The sequence below is a fragment of the Electrophorus electricus genome, chromosome 16 (assembly GCF_041902795.1).
Source record: "Electrophorus electricus isolate QZ-2024a chromosome 16, ASM4190279v1, whole genome shotgun sequence".
In the NCBI taxonomy this organism is placed as follows: domain Eukaryota; kingdom Metazoa; phylum Chordata; class Actinopteri; order Gymnotiformes; family Gymnotidae; genus Electrophorus; species Electrophorus electricus.
The window spans coordinates 22,538,368-22,563,324 of record NC_137512.1 but is presented as its reverse complement, the minus strand read 5'-3'; the positions used below and the strand labels follow the sequence as shown (position 1 = coordinate 22,563,324).

Below are 24,957 nucleotides of genomic sequence, written 5' to 3'. Positions count from 1 at the left end.
CCCTCTACTAGAAACCTCAAGCTTTCTACACCAGTTTAAAAAAAACAAATATACAATTCAAAAAAAACCAAAAAAAAACAGTACCTCAGAATGCAGTTCAAGTGTTTAATGCAGTAACTACAGAATGCATACATACAGGAAATAAGTAGCAAGAACTAAGGGCAACTAGAAAGTACTACAAAATACAACACGCGGACCAATACATTTACAAAACATTCAAAATCCTTACAAAATGGGCTGTATTGGTCCTCCTTTTTGTTCTGCAATTTGGATCTTTGTACAAACTTTAAGATTCAAATTGCCATCAAATTTCTGAATATTTCCACAATTGTACAAGTGCCAGGGAGAACCTCCCACCCACTCTCTTAAAATGGTGCAAACCAGTGACCCCACAACACCGCTGCACCGTAAGACAAGATCTGAGCCCATTACCTCTTCACACCATAGCTTTCCCCTTAAAAATCTGGGGAAAAACAAAAACAAAAAAAACAAACAAAAAAATAAAACCAGCTTCGATAAGCCATTGCATTTATCCTCCAAAAATAATCTTTTTTAAAGTGAAAGAAAAATGAAATAACCCCAAATTAATTGTGGTGGAAGAGTGGATCCAAACAGCCAGGAGAGCGAGAGAGAGCAGGACTGTGTGCGCACCAAGTGTTCAAGTGTTAAAGCACGCATGTACTCATGCTTGTGTGTCACATCCGAGCTTTGAACAGCAACAGGGAAGGGGGATATGCCAAAACTGCTCTCGAAAAGAAGTCTCTTTTCTTTATATTTACACTGAAATTTATTTTTTAGACTGTTTAACAGCATGCCTTCCACTTGAGAAAAGAAGGGGGAAAAAATAATAATAATAAAAATTTTTTTTTAAAAAAAGGAACCACAAATCCCTAAACTCTGTAGTCTTGAGTACGAGGCAGTCCTGGTAGAAGGGAGTCCAGTGCTGGCGGAGCTCTGAGATGATCAGGTGGGAGCAGGGCATCAGTGGAGTGGCTGACGGGAGGGGCGGTCTCACTCTGGGCACAGGAGGAGCAGGTTCCTGCAGCCTAGCTGGCACCTGTGCCCTCCATCACCTGCTGAGCCTGCTTCTGCCCCATACAGCACTGAGCCACTGACTGGAACAGCCTGGCACGCACACGGAATAAAAATAAAAATTAGTTATGAGTTCTGCAGGAAGTTAGTGTTAACATTTTCTGCTTTAGATTCATGATTATAGAATGTGAGCATTTCTTTTGCTGCTGCCAACTCACTTTTCTATCTCTGGGGCACAGTGCACAAAGTCGTGGCTCCAAAACTTGAAGGCCGGATTCTTGATCAGCTCAATGAAGGTGATGAGGAGCCCCCAGGGGTGTGGCCTGTTGACAATCAGCCTCTCCAGCAGCACCCTGCACCATAGCACACAATCAAAACCTCGCCAAGCCAATGCAAGCAGGCCTCTGATGAACCAGAACCCTAGCACGGCTCACAAAGCTAGTTACAGGCCGGTCTAAAAAGAGTCAACTTCCACTGGAGAAAAGCAGTATATAAACAAAAAGAACTATTAAGGCCAACAGAAATCACTCATGCCAGTTTGTCCAGAGTAAAGGCCATTTCTATGACGACCTGTAGCAGGTGGTGACATTTTCTACCTGGTGATCTGCTCTTGAATGGCCTCGGCATTGGCTTCAGCAAACAGGTAGAGCATGGTGCAGCTGAAGTAGTGGGTGTGGCTGTTCGGGTAACGCAGCTGATTAGCTATTGCATTCAGGAACAGATAGCGCCCTGAGGTGGGAGAAGCAAAAGGAGTAAGAAGGATAAGTAGTGGAACACAGCCACAGCACACCAATCAAGACCCACCCATTAGGAATAACAAGTGACTCAATTTCTACTCGCAACCAAGCACTTACAATTTAAATTTAGCTTGAAAGTCATACAGCATGAACTGGGCTGTGTGCACGCACGCATCCATCCTCACCTTCAGTGTCCAGGTCCACAGCAAGGTTCTGGAAGATGTCCATGTGTGCTGAGTGAGTGATGGTGCTCATGGAAGGTGTGCTACCCTTGTTGTGGATGTGGGCAATGGCCTGTGTTCCCACATACAGCACCAGGGCATTGATCAGCTGGATGTTGTAGCGGTTGCCAGGTTCATTGGACACCTGGCGTGACATGAAACACAAAGAAGTGCATGAGAACAGTAATTCCCCCCCCCCCCCCATCAGTCCCAAAACATTCAACTAACTGTATAAACCAGTACACGAGCCCATGGTAACAGTAACCACAGAGGAATAAAAACTCATGCTAGTTAATTTCCCTATGAAGGCAAAAGAGAACAAAAACTGACCTTTTCCACTCGAGATGGCTACAATACTTCTACTTTAGATGGAGTGAAGCATTACCACTTTCCCCAACATGCACATTAGTTAATCCATCTTACCACCATACCAAACAGTACTAAAATCACACATTAAAGCAACAAGAGACAAATGAATTGGTTTGGGTGTAGAGTACAGCTTCCATCAAGACTCTACTGGTACCGAGAACGCCGAACAGCTCCCGGGAAGTGCTATGAACAAATAAGTAGAATGCAGAGCACCCCATACCTGCAAGTTGCTGCGGAGCTCAGAAAGGAAGGTGACAGGAGAACGGGTCTTTAGATACGAGTCAAGATCCTTCTTGAACTGTGAGGGCATCACGCCAGTGAAGTTGGTAAGGATGCGGGGTGCGATGTTGATCTCACTCAGCATGTCCACCTGTGCAATGGCAAACAGTCCAATATCAGCACACATTCTACCAGTGCCACAGCATGTCAGGAAACTGAAAGTGGACACAAATCATTTAAGTAACATGCATATTGACCCATCATAATGTGTTCGGACGAAGCAGTTGAGTCAGAGAGGGTAGTGTGAGGTTAGTGCTACCTTGAGATTTGGAGTAAAAGGATCTGGAAGCCTCATGTTGCGGGGGAAGGCACTCAGGATGAGGTTCCTCAGCTGGATGCAGTTGGGTGGGATCACGTCGCAGAAGCCATAGTGATAGTCACACAGAAACTCTGGGAAATCATGCAGCAGGACAAGGAGGACGCGCAGGGTGCCCTAAAACAGAAGCACACAGGCTGTGAAGTCCACAGGAAAACTGCTGAAAAAGGACAGAACAACGCATCCCAACAACCAGTCGACACCACGCTGAGGCCTCAGAACTGTATTCAGCAACACAACAGACAAGACTGATGGAACAGTTGAGCATGTTTACCTTATAGAGAATTTGCATAGGTTTGTTAAGCTCGACGTTCCTCAGGAAGGGCGCTAGGTACTTGAACAGATCGATGAGCAGCTGGGCGTACATGGGCCAACCCTGCAGCAACAGAGGAGTGGAAAGGAATTAGGAAAGTCATGGCAACATGGCAACCAACAGCAGGAAGTGAACCCGACATTTCCTTTTCTCTGCACGTTCAGCTGGCTACCTTCTGCTGCGGGGTGTGCGCCAACATCCTGGCTATGAAGATTCGATGGGAGATGAGCTCTAGCCAAGCATAGACGAAGCCTGGGGCTTTGGTCGGCCTCAGGATGTGGAAGGTGTTGCTTTAACAATTATAAAAAAAAAAAAAAAAAAAAAAAAAAAGTTTTGTACGAGTTCACACCAATTAGCAGTTATGCAGAAGTTACCCAACTTTAACTTTCACATCAAGTGTAAAGCTTGCCCTGAACATTCTGGTGACAGTCATTCTAGATGAAGTAGGAGATCATTTTATTTACTGATGCACACAAAATCAAGGGCTAGTTCCTCTGTGTTACAACAAATGTTTGTAAACTTGCCAATTAAAACAGACTCAAAAGCAAAGAACCAATATGACAAACATGGCTGTCGTAACGTCTCTGCACAAGCAGCTGTTCAGACTGCTCTGTGCAACGCAAGCAAACTCCAGCAGGCTGGTGTTACCAGAAGGCAGTGAGGGTCTGGAAGTTGATGGTCTCCAGCACATGCTCAGGGGCATTGAGCTCCAGGAGGAGCATGATGAAGATGCGGTGATAGGGCAACTGCTGGAACTCTGTCTGCCGCACGTCATGGTCCTGGATCAGCACGCCCACCACGATGCCCAACACCTACCGTGCAGATCAAAAAAGGTCAGACTACCCCATACCACTGCTGGACACCAACACTGAAGAGCTTACACACAGTCCAATCCTCATCTGTGCTTAGACAAACCAGCTGTATGAGACCCACCAAGAGCTTAGCACCATGTTTCTGAAAACTCTCCCCCTTCATCAGGTGACTAAAAAGACTAAGTGCCTTCATTTTCCCCCCATAAGCCTGGACACAGTAAGCTCGCCCCCCGGCCAGCCACCTTGTTGAGCAGGTTGATCTTGGTGACCGTGTTGGTGGCCTCCCCAGAGTGCTTGACGAGCAGGGCAATGAGGCGCACAAACGCGTCCAGGTTGTGGTAGCACTTGGCGCGTATGATGGCAGCGCTGGCGGCCGGGTTGTGCTGCTGTTCGGCCTGAGCTCGGTAGCTGATCTCCACGCACATCTCCGTGCACAAGCGGAAGAAACGCGTAATGAGGTCATCTGTCTTCAGGATGCCCTGCTGGTGCATCTGTGTGTAGGGACAGATGGCAAGGCAAAAACGTGAAGGAAACTAGCCTGAGATGGAATCCAATTGGTTGGCAGAGTATGCACAGCAAACTACAGTTACTTTTGTTGCTCTAATTGGATTAACCAAATGGGGACAATGTTTCTTTCTGGTGGAACAAGATGATGGAATAAGAGTGTATGACGCGCCAGTAGAGTTATTCTAACCTGACCCACAAATGCAGAGAAAGCTTTGGTGCTGTCTCTGCCAGCAGCAGCAGAGTGGTACAGGTTGACCCACTCTCTCAGCAGATACTCCGCTTTCTCGCGCAGGCCTGGCGGGTCGTCGTACTCGGACGCCTGCGAGATCCCAGAGTGCATCATGAAGTTGGGCCCGCCATGGTGCCGGTCGATCATGGCCTCATAGTTGGAGCGGACCACGTCCATGAGTTGGGGTAGCCTGCGAAGAGAAGATGGACTTTTTTAGCAATCTCAGGTGCAACAAGGGCACCAAGATTCCTGATCCTCTGTGCCTCTGCTCATCAACAATAGTCATCGGAATCAACACAGCTACAAAAGTTTCACTGATTAAGGAATAAGATAAGGCTTTAGTATTACACACATTTACTCAATCTGTCTCTGCTCTGTGTTAACCTTCAAATGAGGGGTGGGTGTGTGTACGTACATATGCACGTGCGTTCTTACCCTTCAGGTGCATTGGCTCTGGAGTGTGCGCAGGTTCTCATGAGGGTCTCGATGGTGTGGAAGAGGTCGGCCTCAGTGATGTGACTGACGCTGCGCTCATCCACCAGCAGGAGCTTCACCAGCTGCATGGCGAAGGCCACGGCCATGTAGTGGAGCCCATTCTCCATGGACTGTTAGGGGAGGGGACACATGCATGCTAAAACACTCCAACAGTCACTCACCCTAAACCTCAGAAAGGTGCTTCAAACCAGGATCACAAAAATGAGGAGTGGAAAAAAAAACTAACTGAAAAAATAAAAACCATTGTTTTCAAAAATATGGAAAAAAAAAATTGTACTTCAGATAAAGCATCAGTGAGTTATAGAAGTGGATTTTGTGCATGTCCAAAACTATTATTCAAGAGATGGCGACATCACATCCTATAGAGGGTACTGAAGTCATGTTTGTACTTTATTACAACCTTTATTTGGAAAACGAAGCTAGACAGGTCTCCCTTTTTGTAGCCAACTCTGCCACTCAGTGTCATACAATTTGCACAGGTACATCCACCTCTCCTCTAATGTTACCATTAAATCTAAAATCTAATCTTGGTCAGATTGACCTTTAATGTTTCTCCATTCGAAGTACAGCTTCCAAATGTAAACACTTCTCTGTCAAGCTATCTAAACTGGGTAATGGCTTTTTTTATATTAACACTTTTGGCTAAAAATGACTCCAACAGCCCTTTAATATTTGAGTTTATACACCATACATATTGAAATTTCTTTTTAAGAACCTCATCACAGAAACCAAATCACCACTATTAAACTCTCTAAAAGAACAAAAAACAAATATTCATTACATCTCTTCGAGCAACCTCTTCATAAAGCACACTGCTAGCCAGGCCCCAGGAGTGCCGAAGCGAGTGTAAGCCAAGCGGCTCACCTGGGCTAGGTGCAGGTCATACTGCTGCATGTTGACCAGGTGGTTTCTGATCAGGAGCTCCACTGCCTCCACATTGTACTTGTACTCATCTCGACATTCGATCAGGCACCTAGAACGTTTCACAAGGGCACATTACAAATGAGAACAAACGTGAGAAACTGCTGTGGTAGTGACGTGGGCGGGACGGCAGCAGAAAGCTGCAAGGGACCTTGTGATCTGTTTGTTGCACCACTGCGGTCCGTAGGCACGACTGTCCTGCAGTGCCTTCAGCACCAGCAGGTGGCACTCTCTGTAGCTCAGCAGCAAATCAGCATCTGCTCCACTTGTGGCATCCAACAGACCCTCAACAGCCTGGACGCAGAAAGGGACAGAAGGAAAGATTGTGAAACACATTCCAATAAATGGACATGTTACAGGAGGGGGGGAAAAAACAAACAAAACTTGAACACAAACAATACGTACACAGATGCAAGTGATGTCAATGAATCAAACTAAATTAGATACTTGGTTTTGAAAACAGGAAACATGGTTAAATTTCCCAAATTGCATCAGTCTCAAATCCGCAACAACCATTTTAACCCAAACATTACCCCTCCTCTGAAGCAACAGTTTCCAGTTTGTCCCCAGGCCAAACAGCTCTCTCACCTTCTGCAGTAGGCCCAGGGCGGTGATGCCGTCTCGGGAGTTGCGGGCCATGGCCACGGCCTCGAGCAGGCTGCGCAGGGCCTGGGCCTGTGGGTTCATGGCCAGCGCCGGCGGGATGGCATGCAGGTGCTGCTCCAGGTCAGAGATGCACTTATCGTAGATGTGGGCCATGTCGTCAGTGGGCCACGCCTGATGCTGTTGGTGCACAGAGAGAAGTGTGAGGACCCAAAGCTAGAACATGTACACACAAAACCTTGCAAAATGGCTTTTTAAAATGAGCCCGACCACATTGGGCTCAAAACAGTAATAACCCTAAACCTAAAAAAAATAGTGAAATTAAAAAAGGCATCAACATTAAGGCAAATTGGAACACACCTTCATAGGCTGAGCCAGGATGCCAGTGGGTTGAGACAGATCATTGCTGGGCAGGAACCCCGGAACATTTCGGGCAAATTCCTCATAAACAGCCAGCTGCTTAGGGTCCACACCACCCACCTGTGGAGCAGGAACACATTAAACACATACTTCCACGGTTACTGATGGGTAGTAAAATGGGAAGCCATATCAGTCAGTGAAAGCATTTTGGCTAAAGGCCAAGGCTCAGTGATGGGCGCATGCACCTTGAGGCGGATCTGCTCTGGCATGCGCTCAGCCTGGTAGGTGAGCACCATGGGGTCGCAGTAGCGCCGGCCCTCCTGACGAGCATGCTTCCTCAGCTCAAACTCCTACAGGACGCCATTGTAAAATCAGTACGATGCCTCCAAATGACAATGTGCCACTAGAGGCCAAGATGAAGGTAACATTTTCAGAGCCCCACCCAACACGCTAAGGTTTAAGTAGAGCCAAAGCAGAATGGTCTTACAGTGGCCAGTCTCTTGTCCATCTCAGGTCCAGCTTTCTCCACGGCTGTCTTCTGAATGAAGCAGCAAGCTAGTTCACAGTTATCCTGAGCGATGCGGGCGGCTGCCTCCTCCATCATGTCCCTCTGCTGGGACGTGGGAGCCTGGAGAGGACACGCAGTATGACGGACAGCACCAGAATCACACAACGGCCTCTTAATAACATGCGCCCATCCTGGCCATGTACTGAGGTCTTGACTGGCAGGAAGATACTAGCAAGCTCAAATCACAAGCATCATCATGACGGACTATTAAAAAAAAAAAACAACAACAAAAAAAAAGCACTTTCTTGCCTTGCTGTACTGCAATATGGAAAAGCTGTCCTAGACATCCTAAGCATTTTTCTCATCTCACTGACGCATACAGGGACAATCAGAGTGCGAGACTAAGTGAAGCGGGGTTTGCATGCCATCAACACACCCTGAGCGCAGCTGCAAAGCTGTTCTTCAGGTTGGTGGCGATGCTCATCAGCAGCGGCTCTCTGCAGGTGATCATGGCCATGCCGGCTGTCAGGTTGCGCATCATGTGGTGGGCAGCGACACGCATGTGCGACTCCTCTGAGTCCAGGGCAAAGTCCTTCCGGACAATCTGCTCACATGTCGTCATGGCTATCTTGATGGAGCGGTCAACCACGGGGTGGACGAGCTCCTGCACTGCACGGTCGATGGCCTGTCGCACACACGGCTTCAGCTGGGGGTGGGTCTGAAGCAGGGCCAACTGCTCCCAGGACACAGCATGCAGGAGAGAGAACAAAGTGAAATCCAGAGCCAACAAACGCATGAACTTTGCACAACACACACTAGGAAAATCCTTACATCTCACACTTGCCAAAAAAACCTGTTCAAAAAGGCATTCCATAAGTTATGTGAATAAAACTACACCTACAGATGTATTAAAGCAATGACATGATATCTGACCACTGAGCAGCAAGCTGAGAGTCATGCGCTCACATTGTTGTTGATGTTGATGTGCGTGGCCAAGCCTGCCAGCGAATACACGTTGATGTCGTGGTAGCTGAACTGTGGGGTGGGAGGGCCTGTTGTTGCAGTGGTTGCCGTGGCAGGAGGAGCAGATGGGGCAGCTGCTAACAAAAAAAAGTGTAATTGGTAAAATAAATAAACAAACCTCCACAAACAATAAAACTTTAGCCAAAAAGTGAAAAAATATAAATTGCTGAACAGACTTCCCCAATTCGGGCAAATTTGTAGTTATATTTACTTAAACATGCAGTAAATTATTCACACTAAATGGAGAGTGAACAAGACCTATTCAGTGTAGGCAAAGCAACACCAAGGCACTTGTGTTGAGTACCTGTAGGGACTATAGGATTCTCCTCCGGTTGCTTGGTCTCTTTCTTTGGTGCAGACAGCTGCTCCTCTAGATTCTTGAGTTTCTCCTTGTCCTTCAACAGGTTTCCTGGCTTCAGGTCATTGATGTCCAGAGACAGGTTCTTACACAGCACCTCAATCTCGAACTTCAAGTTGAGCTTTACAGTAAGTGCGCAAGGGACAGGCAACACAAATATCAACTTTTAGGTTGGTACTGAAAAACACTGCAGAATTAGCATGTTTTTTTTTTTTAAATAAAATGTATATAAATATATATTAAAAAGCAATTGCGAGGAATCACTGACCTTTAGATCATGCTCCTGGTGTAGCTCAGCCAGTACATTCATGATGGCCATGGTCCAGGGGTTCTGTGGCCTGAACACCTACAGAACCACAACAAAACCACACTGTGACTGGAACAGCAAAGGAACTGACTTCAGCCAACAGGCAGGTTGGTGGGGGGAAAAAAACCCTATGCTGTTCAGTGATCTTAGTTTTAAATGCTAAATCAGGACAATTGAAAATGTTAAAATGCACACAACTTTTACCCAAAACAATCCTACAAAACTCAAACTTGCAGGTTAACACTTCTAAGCTTTTCTACCTCCCCTTTTAAGTACAAGGACAAAACCCTGCAACCTAAAGTATGATACTACAATTTAACATACTAACTTGGACAGTAAGCCTTCTACATCACAAAACATAACAGGTTACCACATGGGGTACAAAAGCTTATTCAAAACCATAGCAAGTGTGAGTAGGTTGGAGATGGATTACCACGCTACGCAGGCTCGACTCCAACACTTTGGCCACGAAGGGGACCACATAGAGCAGCTCCTGCTGCCCTTTCACATAAGCCTCTAGAAGCAGAGACTTCACCTCCAAATCCTGCACAGAGCAACAGCACAGATGTCAAACACACTATACAAAACAGACACGTATTGCCATTCAATATGCTGCTATTTTGGTGTGAACGTTTGAGAGACGAGGATTTGACTCACAGTATAGAGGATGGGCTTGTTCTTAGCTAGAGTGATCATGCCGAGCCAGTGGCCCAAGTTCTTCAGCAGGGATCGATCAGAGAAATTAGCAGCTGCTTTGTCAGAGGTCAGGAGGACCTAAAGAGAAAAATAAATGAAGAAATAATTTGATTGATAAACAATTCTTATGGGTGACAGTAGAGGACGATGGTGATGTTACCTTAATGTTCCTGTATGTCTCGTTCAAAACCATTTTGACAAACTCTGGGTTTTTCAGTGTGTCGAGGAAGTTGGAGTAGAGACTGTGGAAGTTCGGCTCAATGCTAACACGTTTCATCACCAAGTACTGCGACACCCATGGCATAAACTCCTCCTTCACAGTCTCCTTTAGCTCTTCAACCTTACACACAACACATGGACAGCTATGCTTAGGAACCAATTTGCCCTTTTTAGATTGCAGGGGATGTGGGTTTCAAAAGAGGGCGTGTTACTGAGTGCTGGCCATTAGTACCTTTTGAGACATGTTCGACTGCGAAAGGTTGTTGAAAATGAAAGCTATCTTCTCCTGCACATTCTCTGGGGGCTCCACAATCCTTTCAGTTTGGTCTGTCGCTACCAGCAGTGTGTCGATGTTTGTGGTGTTGATTGAAGGCTGTGGATCAAAAAGCAAAAGTACATTACAGAACATTCGCACAAAAGCACTCTCTGAAGCAGGGTCCAGAATTCTCAGTATCACCATTGTTGTATTTTGCTTCTCCCTCTTCAGAATCAACAAACCCACACAAAAAGGAACCCAAATATTTGTACCAACAGCCAAATGGATGCATTTATTCCAGCATGCACACACTGTGATAAGGTCTACTCACTGGCACATCCTTCTTAAAACCTACTGCAGTGGGCCTGGAGATGGTGGTAGTTTTGGCTACGGTGGTGGTGGTAGTGGTGGTAGTCACCAGGGTGCTGGCCTGGCCGGGCTGAGGTGCTTTGGTAGGTTGAGACTGGGCCTGGGCTTGGGCCAGAGCCAAACTGCCCGGCGTGGTGATGGAGCCCTGCATCTTCACCGGAGGGTCACGGGACTGCTGCCCATACTCGATATACTGTACACACAGGACATGGAACACAGACTTATTTATCTAGAAGTAGGTGCAGTACCTCGTTTAACATTGGAAGCGAACAAAGTTTCATTTTTGAAAAAGACAACTAGGTAAATAAAATACAAGAAACCCATTTACCTCTTGCAAATGGTGAGGGAACTGCAGAAAATGGCCTATGGATGCCAAATGCTGACAATACTGTGGATAGTCCTTCAGTCTGCAAGAGAATCGAATGAACCTTTTCTCATAAAAAATTAAAACTGTTAGATCAACTAGATTTCTTCATTAGATCAAACTTTTAGATTATGGTCTCTGAAAAGTAACATACAACTAATGCATAACCTTAAAATACCAAACCTTTTTTCATTGAAAGAAAACCAAAGTCCTTACCGGTTTTTAAACCGATCTAGTGCAGCAATTCCAAAGTAATACATTTTGGATCCATAGGGCTTGCGCAAGGCCTCCAGAACATATCGCAGAGCGAGGCCAAGAGCCATGTAGGTGACCAGGCCCTTCTCGATGATCCCGCCAAACAGACAGGCGGTGATGTGCAGCTCCTTGTCTGGGTACTGGGGGAAGAAGCGGTACTCCTCAAACAGGTTGCGCAGCATGCAGTTAAACACCTCTCGCTCCCGCTTGATGTTGGAGTCCTTAAACCTCTGCAGCATCTCCAGCACCTGAGACGGACAGAAGCAGGAGTGGCAAATGTTTGTACATGCGATTAATTTAACTTTACACACTGTCCGGTTAGATTGCAAAACGCAGTGTTTGACAGCATCATATTACATTACATTTACAAAGTGCGAATTTCAGATAACATAAGAACACCACTGCTACAAAGTATGCATACAACTTCGACAGGTGATGCAGGCTCACCTCATCCACAGACATGGTGGGGTGAGGTGGATGGTTGTAGATCCTCTGAAAGTAGCTGTTGGCCTCGTCGTCGATCTCCTTACTAAAGTGCTGGTTGGCCTCTGGCCATACCTGAGAGAGGTCAGCTAGTGGAAACATGACAGGAGAGAAGGCCTCATTGCACCATCTGAGCTGCATGTTAAACACAAGTCAAGCTCTAGAGCTGAGATCTAAAACACACTGCAGAGTGGAGATCCAACCCAGGCCTCACAAACATGATCCAGCTTATGAAGCAGGAACCAAACTCTAGAGGAGAGTGGAGCTGCAGCTCTGGAGCTTGGCAGCACTGCACTGATGAGACAGTGTGCAATAAGTCTGAAGAGCCATGTCAAAATAAGTAACATTCTTGCCAAACAGCTTGTTTACCTAAATGCCTTTTCAGGATTTTGAGTGAGACTGCACAAATCAAATCAAAGGCACTTTTGGACAAGCCAGTTGCCAAGGAAAATATCGCAGTAATGTAGACTGATCTGTATTTCCTCTGAAAACATGATTTAAAAAAAAAAAAAAGAAAAAAAGATGAGCAAAGACTTATAATTTAGCACCATTTAAAGCATCTGCTTTGCATGCCAAACACTGAAAAGAGCTGATTTGGGGGCGGGGCTTGTACTCAGAGGAAACACAGCTGAGGCACCAGGCGCTCTCAGTCACACCACCACTTACAGGGCTTCAACCTACAATGCTGGAAGGTGGGTGGGTTCAACCCTGGTGTGCTCATCTTCCTCGGGCCAAACGGGTCGCTGGTCACTGCTGGCATGCCCAGACCTGAACCAATGCCACTCAAGCTGCCTGAACCCAACGCACCTATCATAACATCATTATGGTCAGCAAAACATACAAATTGTACCCTTTGGAAAAAACGTGATGTGACTGCTAACAGTATTGGTTTTGTTTGAGGTGTGCTTTATTTACAGTATTCAGAAGCACCTGGGAGCTGGGAGGAGAGGCCACTGATTCCGCTGAAGGCTGTGCTGGGGTTAGGGTTGGTGAGAGGGGGGAAGGCCTTAGCAGGGGACTGGGGGTTGCTGAAAGCGGATCCCAGCGGTGTCGGGAAGCCTTGCATGTTCTGTGTGTGGGTGGTAGCTGAGCTGCCCAGATTCAGAGAGCCCATTGCTGTGAGGGGATCCACCTGTACACAAGCACAAGGGAGAGATTAAGCCATTACACCTCCATCCAAATACTGCATGTGAAAAAGCTCCAGCAACAATACTAGGTAGACCTCTTCACAAAGAATTTACTGGCAAATTCAGTCAGCCTTATTAACACAACCTTTAGACAAGTGGTTACATCTGGATGCAACTTAACTAGATGAGGGTGCCACGTAAAGCACTTTTTTCTGCAATTGCAGCTCAGTTCATGAGCATGATCTATTCAGATTAAAATCAGATAAATGCCACATGCAAGATATTGTGAACTTGTGTGCACCCCCCCCCCAAAAAAAACCCAGCCTTGGGCCACTTTCACCTGCAGTGTGAACCTAGCCTCATGGAATCCGACCCAGAATCATGCGTTTCATGCAAATGTTTGTAAGGAAGTGGATATGGTGTGTGTGTGTGTGTGTGTGTGTGTGTGTGTGTGTGTGTGTGTGTGTGTGTGTGTGTGTGTGTGTGTGTGTGTAACACAGTATAGCAAGGCCTTGGCCTACCGGGGAGATGGCATCCAGGCTGCTGGTGCTGGGAGCCCGGCCCTTGGGCATGACGCCTGGTGGAGGCTGGCGAGCCTTGTTCATCACGTTGCTACAGTTGGCCACCATGGTCAAGATAGTCTCTGACAGTTCTTGAGACACACTCCTTCTCGATGGCAAAGCACAAGGATCAGAAGTCTCACAAAACATCAAAATCACATGTAAAAATTAAATCTCCTGCACTGTATCAGTAGAGACAAAGTTAAAAAGGGAAATTCATTTTAATGTCCAGTCACTGGGTTGTGAAAGCTAGGTTGTTTGTATTCCCAGGTAAAGATGTTCCCTTAGAAGCATTTGTCAAGCTGGTCCTTACCCTGCACAGGACTGCAGGCAGGCCAGCATAGTAGCCAGGGTTTCAGGAGGCAGCTGGGCACTTTTGGGCTGGTCTTTCTCTGGGGCCAGTCCACCCATGATGGTAGGGCAGCGTCTCTTCAGGAAGGTCACACACGCCTGGATGAAGGGCTCCTAACATGAAGCACAATGGGGCTTTAGGCTTGCACCGACCCAGAAACACCCATCACTCTTACAAGACACGCACATGCACGCACATACCCCATGCTCTCTGATTTTATCAGTCAGCCATTTGTCTAGTTTGAGGTATTCGCGGCGAGAGGCAAGTGCAGCAAGGTCAATAACAAAGGCAAATGGAGTACCATTTAGCAGCATCGATAGAGACTGGAACACAGAAGGGGGTGGGAAGAAAGAGAAAGGAGTGAGTGGGCAGGTCACTGTGCATGGTCAGCATCATGTGTGGGCAGAGCTGCAGAAGCATGGCTCCACCTTCAAGTCCTGAGCCACATCCAGGATGCGCGAGAGCTTGGCCTGGTCATACTGCTCCCCCCTCATGTACCACTCCGCCATCGAGTGCATGATGAGCTGGCGAATGGAGGGAGACTGGCCCTAAAAGAGAAACAGCAGAGACATTAGCCTCAAGGTTGTAAAAATTTTTATATACATCACACACACACAGTCCAAAAAAAGGTCACCACCTGGATTTAAAATAAGCAAATAGGTAAGAGCCTCCCATTGGATAATTACTGCATGGGTGATCATGTTTCAGCTGGCAACAAGTTATTTAACCCCAACTGATGCAGTGAGTAGCTTCTCATTTGTTGAACAACCATGTCGAAAGACACATCCTGTGGTCGTGAAAAGATGTAAATGTTTCAGAAGAGTCAAATTATTGGCCTGCAGCAAGCATAGAAAACATCTAAGGAGATTGCTGAAACTACTAAAATTGAGTTAAGAACTGTCCAACACATTATTAAAAAAGTGGAAGGACAGTGGGGAAACATCTTCGAGGAAGGAATGTAGTCAGGGAAAAAAACAAAAACAAATTTGAATGATGGTGTTCGGCGATCACTTAAACGTGCGGTGAAAGCAAATCGTAGAACAGTAGAACTCAGGGGTATGTTTAATAGTGAAAGTAAGCATTTCCACACACACAATGCAAAGGGAACTCAAGGGATTGGGACTAAACAGCTGTGTAGCCTTAATACAACCACTCGTCAGTGAGGCTAACCAGCAAAAATGGCTTCAGTTTGCTAGGGAGCATAAAGATTGGACTCTGGAGCAATGGAAGAAGGTCATCATGTGGTCTGAGGAGTCCAGACTGACCATGTTCCAGAGTGATGGGAGCATCAGGGTAAGAAGAGAGGCGGCTGAAGTGACGCACCCATCATGCCTAGTGCCTACTGTACAAGCCTGTGGGGACAGTGCTATGATCTGGGTTGGTCAGGTCTAGGTTCAGCAACGTTATGTGCCCAAAGAATGAAGTCAGCTGACTATCTGAATATACTGAATGACCAGGTTATTCCATCAATGGATTTTTTCTTCCCTGATGGCACGGGCATATTCCAAGATGACAATGCCAGGATTCATCAGGCTCAAATTGTGAAACAGTGGTTCAGGGAGCATGAGATGACATTTTCACACATGGATTGGCCACCAGAGTCCAGACCTGAACCCCACTGAGAATCTCTGGGATGTGCTGGAGAAGACTTTCCGCAGTGGTCCAAATCCCCACATTACCAATACAAGATCTTGGGGAAACTTTTTGCAAGTCTGGACAGAAATAAATGCTAAGACATAAAAAGCTTGTGGAAACGATGCCACAGCGAATGTGTGCCGTGATCAAAGCTAATATTTCGTTGGACCACCTTTAGAGTGTGAGACCTGACCAGGCCAAGCCAGGCAGTGTATATACATACATACTTTTTTAGAACGCAAACTGGAACGCGTAGCCTTACCTGCCCATGCCAGGCATAATGCAGGATGATGGCCGAGTTGGGGTGGTTGCCCAGGAAGATGGGCATGAGGGTGGAGATGAGCTCGTGTCGCAGCGTGTGCCACGATGTGCTGATCTGCAGCAGCGCCAGCACCAGCATGTCTGGGCAGTGCTTGATGGGGAAGCTGAAGAGCTGTTTCACCTGCTCGTACTGGCCCACCTCGGACAGGCGCAGCAGGCTCTCCACCAGGTCCAGGCTTTTCCTGTCAGACAGCACACAAACATGCCCTCCGTGAGCCCAGAGATGTACATGAATATTGACAAAACCACACTAGTAGCCTTCAAAAAAAAGTGAGGAAGAGGAGGAGGACTCTCCAGACACCTGCTGTACATAAAGATACAGACAGGTACACCAAAAAAATAAAAACAAACAACAAAAAAACAGATTTATCCCTCAACCATTTAAATGCCATTCCATTTCTAAGGGCCATATTACATGTCACATAAAACAAACAGTGGCACAGACCATGTGGCTATCTCCCTGTTGTCATCCTCAGGTGGAGCTTTGAGGATGTCGATGGCGACTGTGTGACAAGGGAAATCGGCAAAGCAGAACACGTCAGGGCTCATCAAGGACTGCTGGATGAAGGAGAGCTGGGAAGAAAAAAAAAAACAGGACAGTAAAGCAGCAAGTTAAAGATGTCCATGAGTTCAGGAGCTGATACACAATTTGTTAACATGATCAGACCAAATGCAACTGTTGCATTTAATTGATTTCTGACTGAACTCTCCATAGTATGGAAATAATTATTATTATTAGCTAAGCTACTCTGGAACACTGAAATGGCATTGAGTGTACAGGGTACAGATGGCAGTCGATTACCTGCCCTTCAGCGTGCTTCCATGGCCTGTAGATGAGGTCCACAGGGAAGACCTCCATACCCAGTCCCCTCTGAATCCCATACACCACTACATGCAGCCCCTTGCTGTCCCGTATCATGAAGCCTGGGTGGTCAAGCTCATACGTCACCTCTTTGAAATTCAGATTGGGATTCTGACAGGAAACAAAACCAATAAACCCAATTTAAAAAAAAAAAAAAAAAGTTAGCTATTGATCTAAGAAATAAAACCAATACATAAGCTTGAAACACAGTTTTACTGCATAATCAACCATCAACCCATTAAAGTTGATCACTATGCACTAAAGAGCATTAAACAGGACTTACGAGCTCCTTAACAACGTCAATAAGAACTTCCACGTTCCAGCTGTGGGGTTGAGAGCTGTCACTTTTGTCCTTCCCGTCACTCCAGATACCACTGCCCGGGGTGGAGATGGACTGCACCAAGAGTGGGTAATCATTAACCTCATTCAGCAAAGGGCCTTTTAAAACATGCCACGATAGCACCTAATGTGAATCTGCATGCTGAACCAACAGCCTTGCAGTGAGGCTCATTAAAAGGTACCTGTAGTGGGATTCCATCAGAAAGGCCAGAGTGAGTGCGGGCCATCATGCCCAGCACTCTGGCCACCTGGCAGGCAGTCACCTCACGCACCCCATACTGCAGGATTATGTTCCTACACTCATCAACACTGCACACACGCAATACGTTACATTACAGACCTCCAGTGACATCACACAGGACTCAGGAAACTGAAAGGTCACACACAAAAGCACCTTGCACAAAAACCATAGCCAACTTCTTGCATAAACTCCGCAAGGGAACTCTCCATCATGGTCTTCGCTAACTCTCCAGAGTCTGGCAGGATCCTGTCCATGAGAATGTCCCGTTTCTCAGGGTACAGAAGTGGTGCGAGCACCACAGGACAGCGCTCCTGCGGGAAATCTGCAGGAGACAGACATACAGCATAAACCCACCACTAACGCTACACCCCCCCACACGACAAACTGCCCATAAACTGCTGATTACACTAGACACACACCACCAATGCTGCACACTGACCACCCCAACCCAAAACTGCAGTTAACACCACACAGCACAAACACGGTGCGAACACCACAGATTAACCCACATCCACTGCTTATGCCACAGACTGAGACACACACCATAAAACCAGTCACAGCACCCAAGACACCTCTGTATCCTTCGATAACAGACTTGCTGTCTCAAATTTACATCTATAGCAAGGTAATTACTTTGTGGCACCTATGGCATAACCTCATCAACCACCTGTTACTTTAGTCATGTCAGAGCATTGCTCATTTTAATTTTCCTAAAATTAAATGGATTAGCTAAATCCATCTGGCTATACAAGTGCTGTTAACAATAGCTACATTTAATTCCCTAGGAAAAAAACAGCAAGGTTCTGCAACACAAATTATAGGTTAACAGGATCATTAATTCATAGGTTCTAGGCTAAAAATAGATGTGGTTACATCAACCTCTAAATGTAGTAGTGCCAGCTTTTGGAGTTATTTTCCCAAAAGGACTTTTTTCAAAGCAAATTTAAGTTTGTGAACAGCAACAGATACGAGCCCAGGGTTGGTCCAGTCACATTACCTCTGCACAGTGTTTTGAGGAAGGCGTCAATCTGCTCTTGGCCGACTCCGCTGGAGCCCTTCTGCCCAAACAGCAGGTGAGAGAGCAGCAGGTGCAGAGCCTCTATGGCAATGTCCTGGAAGCCACCTTCCTGGCTCCCCCCGAGGTCGGCGTCCACGTATGAGCGCAGGAGATCTGGGAGTTTCTGTTTTACAAACTGAGCAGCTGGCATAGCGCAGAAGGCAGTTAGAAATCAGGTTCATGCACAAAACATTCAAGAACACTGCCCCTAACTACCTGCTATTTACGACGAACAAAACTAAATTGTGTATTTAAAGGTTTACAATGTCACAGTTTTAAGTACTTTGTATTTTCAAAATACTACACAAGTGAAAAAGTAAAAAAGCACCACCCAGTAAGGCTTTCACAAAACCCTGGAAGTGAAAACATTACAATAAACCAACAGGAGAGAAACTAAAACCAATTTTAGCAATTAAACAGTGAACGCAGTAAAAATACTCTACAGTATGTGTACACACACACAAACACACACACACACAAACACACACACACACAAACACCAAAAGCTACACCAAGGAGGACAAACACTTACCAAACCCTCGAAGGTCTATATTACTGGAGTTCAGAAGAGCAAGGCCAAAAATCACCTGTTCCAACACAGTGGGTTATTTGACATAGGAAAACTACATTTCTGTTATGAAATGAGTTGCATATTGGAGCACAACAGATTTTCTGCCCTGATATGGTGGTTCTCTTACCTCTTGAACCTTGCTTAGTTTAAGAACTTTACTCAGTTGAGGGAACAAATGTTGCGATGGCTTCAAACTCTGGGTGAAAAGTTAAGAAAATCATGAAAAACTAAAATTATAGCTAATGGTTTGAGTTCAAAAATCAACATGGAACAATTTTTCATTAAAGCTGTGTTCTGAAAGCAAAGGGTACAGACAGGACATACTAACCTTCTGGTAATGCAGAGGATTGTCAATAGCGTAGCAGAGTGTTGAAATAAAATTTGGCTTCGTGATAAGAGATACACACTCCTGGATCAGAAACTGTGTCTTTGGCAAACAGATGAACAAAAGGCAGTGAATGAGACATTTACACAGAGAGCATGCAGAACTTTAAACTACAAAATACAAATATAAATATACAGGCATTTATTAATTTCACAAAAAATGAATGAATGAAAATGTAGTACAATCAATAACATGGGTTGAGTGATTTTGGAACCTTTGCCTAAATAAATAAATAGTTGAATACATAGGCTTAGTTGTGCTTAACTGTGATAACCAGTAAAATATGAACTTAATTGGTCCAATCAGCTTTATATCAAGATTTTGGGATTGCAAGATGATTTTGGTGTGCCATCAGCATGAGGGCAGGTTTGTGCTACAAGGACTTTAAAATATGAACGAGCATTCAGTGCTCCTTACATGACAAATTTGCATTTATTCTAGGATATTTAATTGCGATGCAGCTTAGAACACACATTATATATAAATATGCACACACAAAGAATGATGAATTGAGAAATACCTGGTGGAAATCTTTACCACTGCTTTTACCATCGCCACTGAAATCGACATGCGAAAAGAGACAGCGTAATAGATGCCTGTCTGCCTCAGGGCCGTGACGATTCACAATCTAAGGGATGGAGAGAGACGGGAAAAGCACAAGTATGGTCCAGGTCCATCAACTAGCAAAAATCACCTCCAATGTCTCAACATTGTCTGCAACTGTCAATAAAATGTTGCTTTTCCACAAAGCCTTTAGCCAGACAGGGAACAAGGTCTGGAAAGTTCCCTGGAGTGTTGTAAAGATTGACCAATTAATTTGCGTACAGATAAATACATGTCTATGAACCCTGGCAATTATGGGACCATAAAACTAACATTATTAAAATGTAACTCACGTGCTGTATTTCTTGCTGGCTGGCTCTGTAGTTTTTCTTAGTTAAATTGTCCACCAGGTAGCTGATTTGAGACAAAGCCAGCGAGAGCGAGTCAAGATTCATTGCTGGTTGGGGCGGAAGCAGGCGGCCGAGCCCGGCGCAAAATCACCATTATTCCCCTTTAGTCACTTCAGTGATAGGTTACTTCTGCTCCCCCCCCCCCAAAGGTGTTAAAATGTCCGTGTGTTCCAACAAGCTGCTTCTCCCAGTGGATCCGGATTCAGTGTACGGTCCCTCAGTGCAATTTCAATTTTGACATCTACACAAATTTTGGGGGGAGGAAAGCAAAGAAAAATGTAAATACTGAGAAAAAAGTCAAGGCAAATCCATAATGCAATTTTTTTATTATTATTTATAATAGGCACTACAAACACCTACTTATTTACATCCTCTAGACTGAAAACGTCAAGATATTACATAGATATATTTTTCATAGCAGAAAATATACTGAAGTGCTTACATTTCTACCTGATACAACTATGGCGGCAGACACTACAGTACAACGAAACTTAACGGTGTAGCTGCTGCATATCCGGAAGCCATATTAACTCCCGGGTCTTAGGCCTTGCCCTTTAGCGTTGGAAAAAAAAAAAAAAAAACTTTACTGACATAAGTAAAGCTTTAATGCAATTTATTACAGACAAACTACTCACGTTATAATTTTGTCCAAATGTGACATTTCGAATTTCGCCCGGGGGGTGGGGGTGGGGGTGGGGGTGGGGGGCACACAGTCTAACTGCCGTGTTGCAGCTAATAAATCCCAAAACTTCACTCTTCTAATTGCCTACCGCCATAATTGCGGACTATATCTGTCATGTAGATATCGACACGCCCCTACAATAAATAATTTTATTAAAAGAAAACATGCTATTTTTTAAGGCGCAACAGCCAAAACAATCGAAATTTGGGTCGATGTTCGCTATAGCTAACTAAAAATATAAAATGTTAAAACAGCCCATAACGTATGATGCCTTTTCAAGTTCGCCAACTTGAGCAGTATAAGAACTAAGCACCTAACCTAAAACTTCCCGGTATTTTTAAATGTGTAAATTAGTAGCTATATGAGAAGTCAGGTAAAGTGTGCTAGCTAACCAAGCTGGTTGATCAAGTGGGTCTAAACTTTCGATAGTACACCATTAGCAGGCCAACTTTAGCACTTCTACATAACATTAACGTTAGCACTTAACGCCAACTAAATTATAAGAACCTGAAGTGGTTAAATGACTAGTACACCGTCTCGACAACATTTAAACATCACAAGCATCATCAGATCATCAGCAGGCCATGTTAGTTGGTTAAGAAACTAGCTCTGTCAAGTTACCAAGTCAATCTGATCAATAAACCTGACATAGTAAAACTTAGCTAGTTAGCTAGCCAGCCACCTAGTTAGCGTAACTGCTAGCTAGCTTACTTTAGCTGGTCGATCTGGCTGAAATATTTTATGCATTAGCTGAGGTGCAAGGTAAACCACCGCGACGAAACGATAGACAGGGCATAATTAACCAAAATTTTACATTCAGTTATATAATATTTACAGCGGCATGTTCACAACAGCGAAATAAAGTTATTGGTGGGTAACCTGTGTTTCGACTAGCCATTGACTAACACGAGCGCAGTTATCATAAAAGCTATCTTAGCAATTTAGCCAATATTATATTGTAGCCATTTGACTCGTCTGTGGAGAAGATAAATCAAGTCGACTTGGCCATCCAACGTGGATAAATAAAGGTTACATCAATAACTTGCCAGGTATCTAGTTATCCATGTTGGCTAGCTAGCTTACTTGGCTACCACTAACATGGATAAAATTCACGTTAGCTAACGGACTACCATCTTAGACAAACCTAGCTAGCAAGCAAGCTATTGTCCCAAACCTGCCCAAGAGAACTTGGCTCACTCGGCAACAAGCAGCAATAGCTTACCATATAGCTTACCATTTAGCTAGCTAGAACCATTGGGCGACTAGCAGAAACTGAAAATTTCAGCCAATCATTTAGCTAGCTAGCTAACGCAGTGTACATTGTAACGTGTGACACTAGTTTCGCAAATTAGGATGCACCTCCATTAAGCGGAGTTAATTTATTTGTGGGTCGTCATCAAGTCCAACTCGGTTCTAAAATTTAGCTAGCTTGCTAGCGAATGCTAAACACTGTGGTTCCATTAGCTGGAGGCCGGGCTCACTGCGAGGATGACGGGCGACTGCGGCTAGCATGAAGGCCTCGCAGCGCTGCAATTCTGCACATTAGCCAACCACAGCTAACCTAAGCTAAGACAGCCTGCAAACACCAATGTTGACGTGTTAGCTGAACAGCTAACTAGACAGTGAAAATATAACGTTACGGTCATCAAACCTTTATCACTACGTATAAGAAGGGATTATTTCTTGAAATTATATACCATATGTCAAACGAAACTAACCAAAACTGCAAGCGAAATGGGTATTTTTTTAAGTGGCCAACGGTTTATTAAATATATTCAGTGCATGCTGCCCCTCAGTCAGTCGTTTACCTGCGAATGCTCGCTAAGCGTAGCTAGTTCGCTTCATGCAGCAGGTTTAGCAGGACAGCCCAGCCTAGCTTAGCTTAGACAGCTAACACAGCTAAGGCAAAGCTATGTTACCGTTGGACAAGCTAGCGTTGGCTAGCTAAATGAGCAATGCCATGAGATAACATATAATAATCAGCTCATAATGTATCATTCGGCCAAAAAACGAGACAAAGCAAATACACGTGTTACCTCGATTCATACAAATTATGTGCTGATGATCATTTTCTTATGTTTCTTGTCTCAATCTTGACAGATAAAAGGTCGCTTTCTCCACAGTTCTGTTTGATTTTTCAAAATAAAATGGCGACTGTCATGTCTCGCGCGCACCCAGTGCAGTCTTCTTATGCTCGCTCCCGAGCTCGTGACACAGCAACCTACCAAACGATGAGTTCCCTACTCTTGCACATAGAAGCAAAAAGTGCTTGATGCCATTTGAGCCATAAAAGCTGAAATTATTTTTAGCAAATTACATTCGAGCATCTTAAATATCAACTGGCACGCTTAATATTTGAAGTTAAAACTTCTTCATTTAATGCCACGATTAAGTTTTAATGTTTTTTTCCCCTTTAACTTGTTTCCTAATGTTGCAGACAAGCTTCTCAATTTAGGCGACATTATAGATATAACACCTAGATTTTGCCTTGTGCTACTGACCTAAACTGGCGCATTCGATATTGGCATGCATTTAATGCTTAAGTTAAAAACAACAACAAACTCCTTCGTTGTTAGGAGTCTAAACAATGTTTGTAGGAGGCTTGGCAGTCTTGTGCTTCAGTGCACATTGCCATGTTGCTGCTGTAGTGTGTGTACTCAAAGACAATAAATTAAGAAATATATAGATAAAAATAAAGCATGAATGGCTCCTTAAATATGAGCAGATATTTAAGTCACAATCATATGGACAGTATAACATTTTATATTATATCTTTACTAAACAAAGATACAAGTCCACTGAAGGAAAAATGTAAACTATATATTTAGTAACTAGATTTGGTTGTAATATCCACAACCTAATGCTTTCAGCAGCTGCTAATTAGTCTGGTGCAGTGGTTAGGAGCTAATTGGACCATTATTATATGCAAATCTATCACCTTGTGTATATCTTCAGAATGCTTTCTAGGCCATTTGAATAGAAATGAGGTCAGAATGCTAACTTGGCAGTTCTAAAGTACATGGTGGCTTTTTTAGTGCTACTTTGTTGTTGATTTACACCTGTGTTTTTGATTACTGTAATTTGTTGAACGTGTTGATCACTGTTTTTCACTAAAGGAGGAGCTCTGGTATGCAGTGGTTTATTTTCTCTAAACATAATGCTGTGAAAATTTGCCAAAAACATTCATCTTATCAAGGTGTTTCTTAGCAAGCAAGCACGGCAATGTGTTTCCCCCCCCCCCCCTTATTTATTTTACTCTATATGCAAATATTTAGAGATTTTACCTTTTACATGTTTTTTGTTGATCTCCACTGCTCTGCACATCAAAAAGACAACCAAACATAAACCCTGGAAAACGCCAGAAGGAGGATCCTGGTTATACAACAATACTGATCAGAATTAAGTGGAATGCATTTTTTCAGTTGTGATTTGTTTTAAGCCATGGTCTACTGCTAAGATATAAAAACAAAGAGAAAGCTGACTATCGCTTCATCATTCAACATGACAAAATTACTCCACATATGCTTTGTAAGACAATTACTAAGCAGTAAAAAAAAAAACCACTCCTCATATAAATAAAAATGTATTTTTTTGGGAACATGCTTCCTATCTTTTCAATGGTGTCTGATGTTGTGCCAGTTTAGTTTTGAATATTTTGAGACCAAATGAGAAAGAAGCGTCAACCTTTACTAAAGAATTAACAATTAATTATCATATTAAATGTCCATTGCAGAAGTGGTTTTACAGTTGAGACTTTCAAATAGTCAGCCAGTTAGTGAGCACAGTCACAAGGAAAGATTCGTTACAGCTAGAGGCAAAAATTCACTCACAAGCAGAACA

General features: G+C 44.4%; 1 protein-coding gene across 10 annotated transcripts; it reads right to left on the bottom strand.

The window, feature by feature from the left end:
* Nucleotides 1-91: 91 nt before the first annotated feature.
* On the bottom strand, nucleotides 92-23,285 carry cnot1 (CCR4-NOT transcription complex, subunit 1). Of its 10 annotated transcripts, XM_081698691.1 has the most exons (50): nucleotides 23,154-23,279; nucleotides 20,878-20,987; nucleotides 20,379-20,676; nucleotides 20,003-20,110; nucleotides 19,426-19,524; nucleotides 19,225-19,293; nucleotides 19,059-19,113; nucleotides 18,467-18,670; nucleotides 17,623-17,791; nucleotides 17,411-17,537; nucleotides 17,173-17,283; nucleotides 16,830-17,000; nucleotides 16,473-16,600; nucleotides 15,969-16,209; nucleotides 14,500-14,619; nucleotides 14,272-14,394; nucleotides 14,033-14,184; nucleotides 13,681-13,825; nucleotides 12,948-13,164; nucleotides 12,714-12,839; nucleotides 11,997-12,121; nucleotides 11,511-11,797; nucleotides 11,260-11,337; nucleotides 10,893-11,133; nucleotides 10,538-10,678; nucleotides 10,247-10,426; nucleotides 10,048-10,164; nucleotides 9,824-9,934; nucleotides 9,352-9,429; nucleotides 9,030-9,204; nucleotides 8,669-8,802; nucleotides 8,139-8,435; nucleotides 7,682-7,822; nucleotides 7,440-7,544; nucleotides 7,195-7,314; nucleotides 6,820-7,014; nucleotides 6,383-6,525; nucleotides 6,175-6,283; nucleotides 5,251-5,420; nucleotides 4,774-5,005; nucleotides 4,322-4,570; nucleotides 3,916-4,079; nucleotides 3,440-3,557; nucleotides 3,229-3,330; nucleotides 2,898-3,071; nucleotides 2,580-2,729; nucleotides 1,955-2,135; nucleotides 1,629-1,761; nucleotides 1,251-1,385; nucleotides 92-1,125 (listed from the first exon to the last, which is right to left on the bottom strand). In XM_081698691.1, the coding sequence occupies exons 3-50, from the start codon at nucleotides 20,478-20,480 to the stop codon at nucleotides 1,047-1,049; spliced, it is 7,131 nt and encodes a 2,376-aa protein (XP_081554817.1). In that variant the 5' UTR covers nucleotides 20,481-20,676; nucleotides 20,878-20,987; nucleotides 23,154-23,279; the 3' UTR covers nucleotides 92-1,046. The 10 variants fall into 10 exon arrangements, with proteins under 10 accessions (XP_081554817.1, XP_081554819.1, XP_081554820.1 ...); XM_081698693.1 differs by lacking the exon at nucleotides 20,878-20,987 and having other exon boundaries at nucleotides 10,893-11,123; nucleotides 11,259-11,337; nucleotides 23,154-23,285; XM_081698694.1 differs by lacking the exon at nucleotides 20,878-20,987 and having other exon boundaries at nucleotides 8,669-8,799; nucleotides 10,893-11,123; nucleotides 11,259-11,337; nucleotides 23,154-23,285.
* Nucleotides 23,286-24,957: the final 1,672 nt, after the last annotated feature.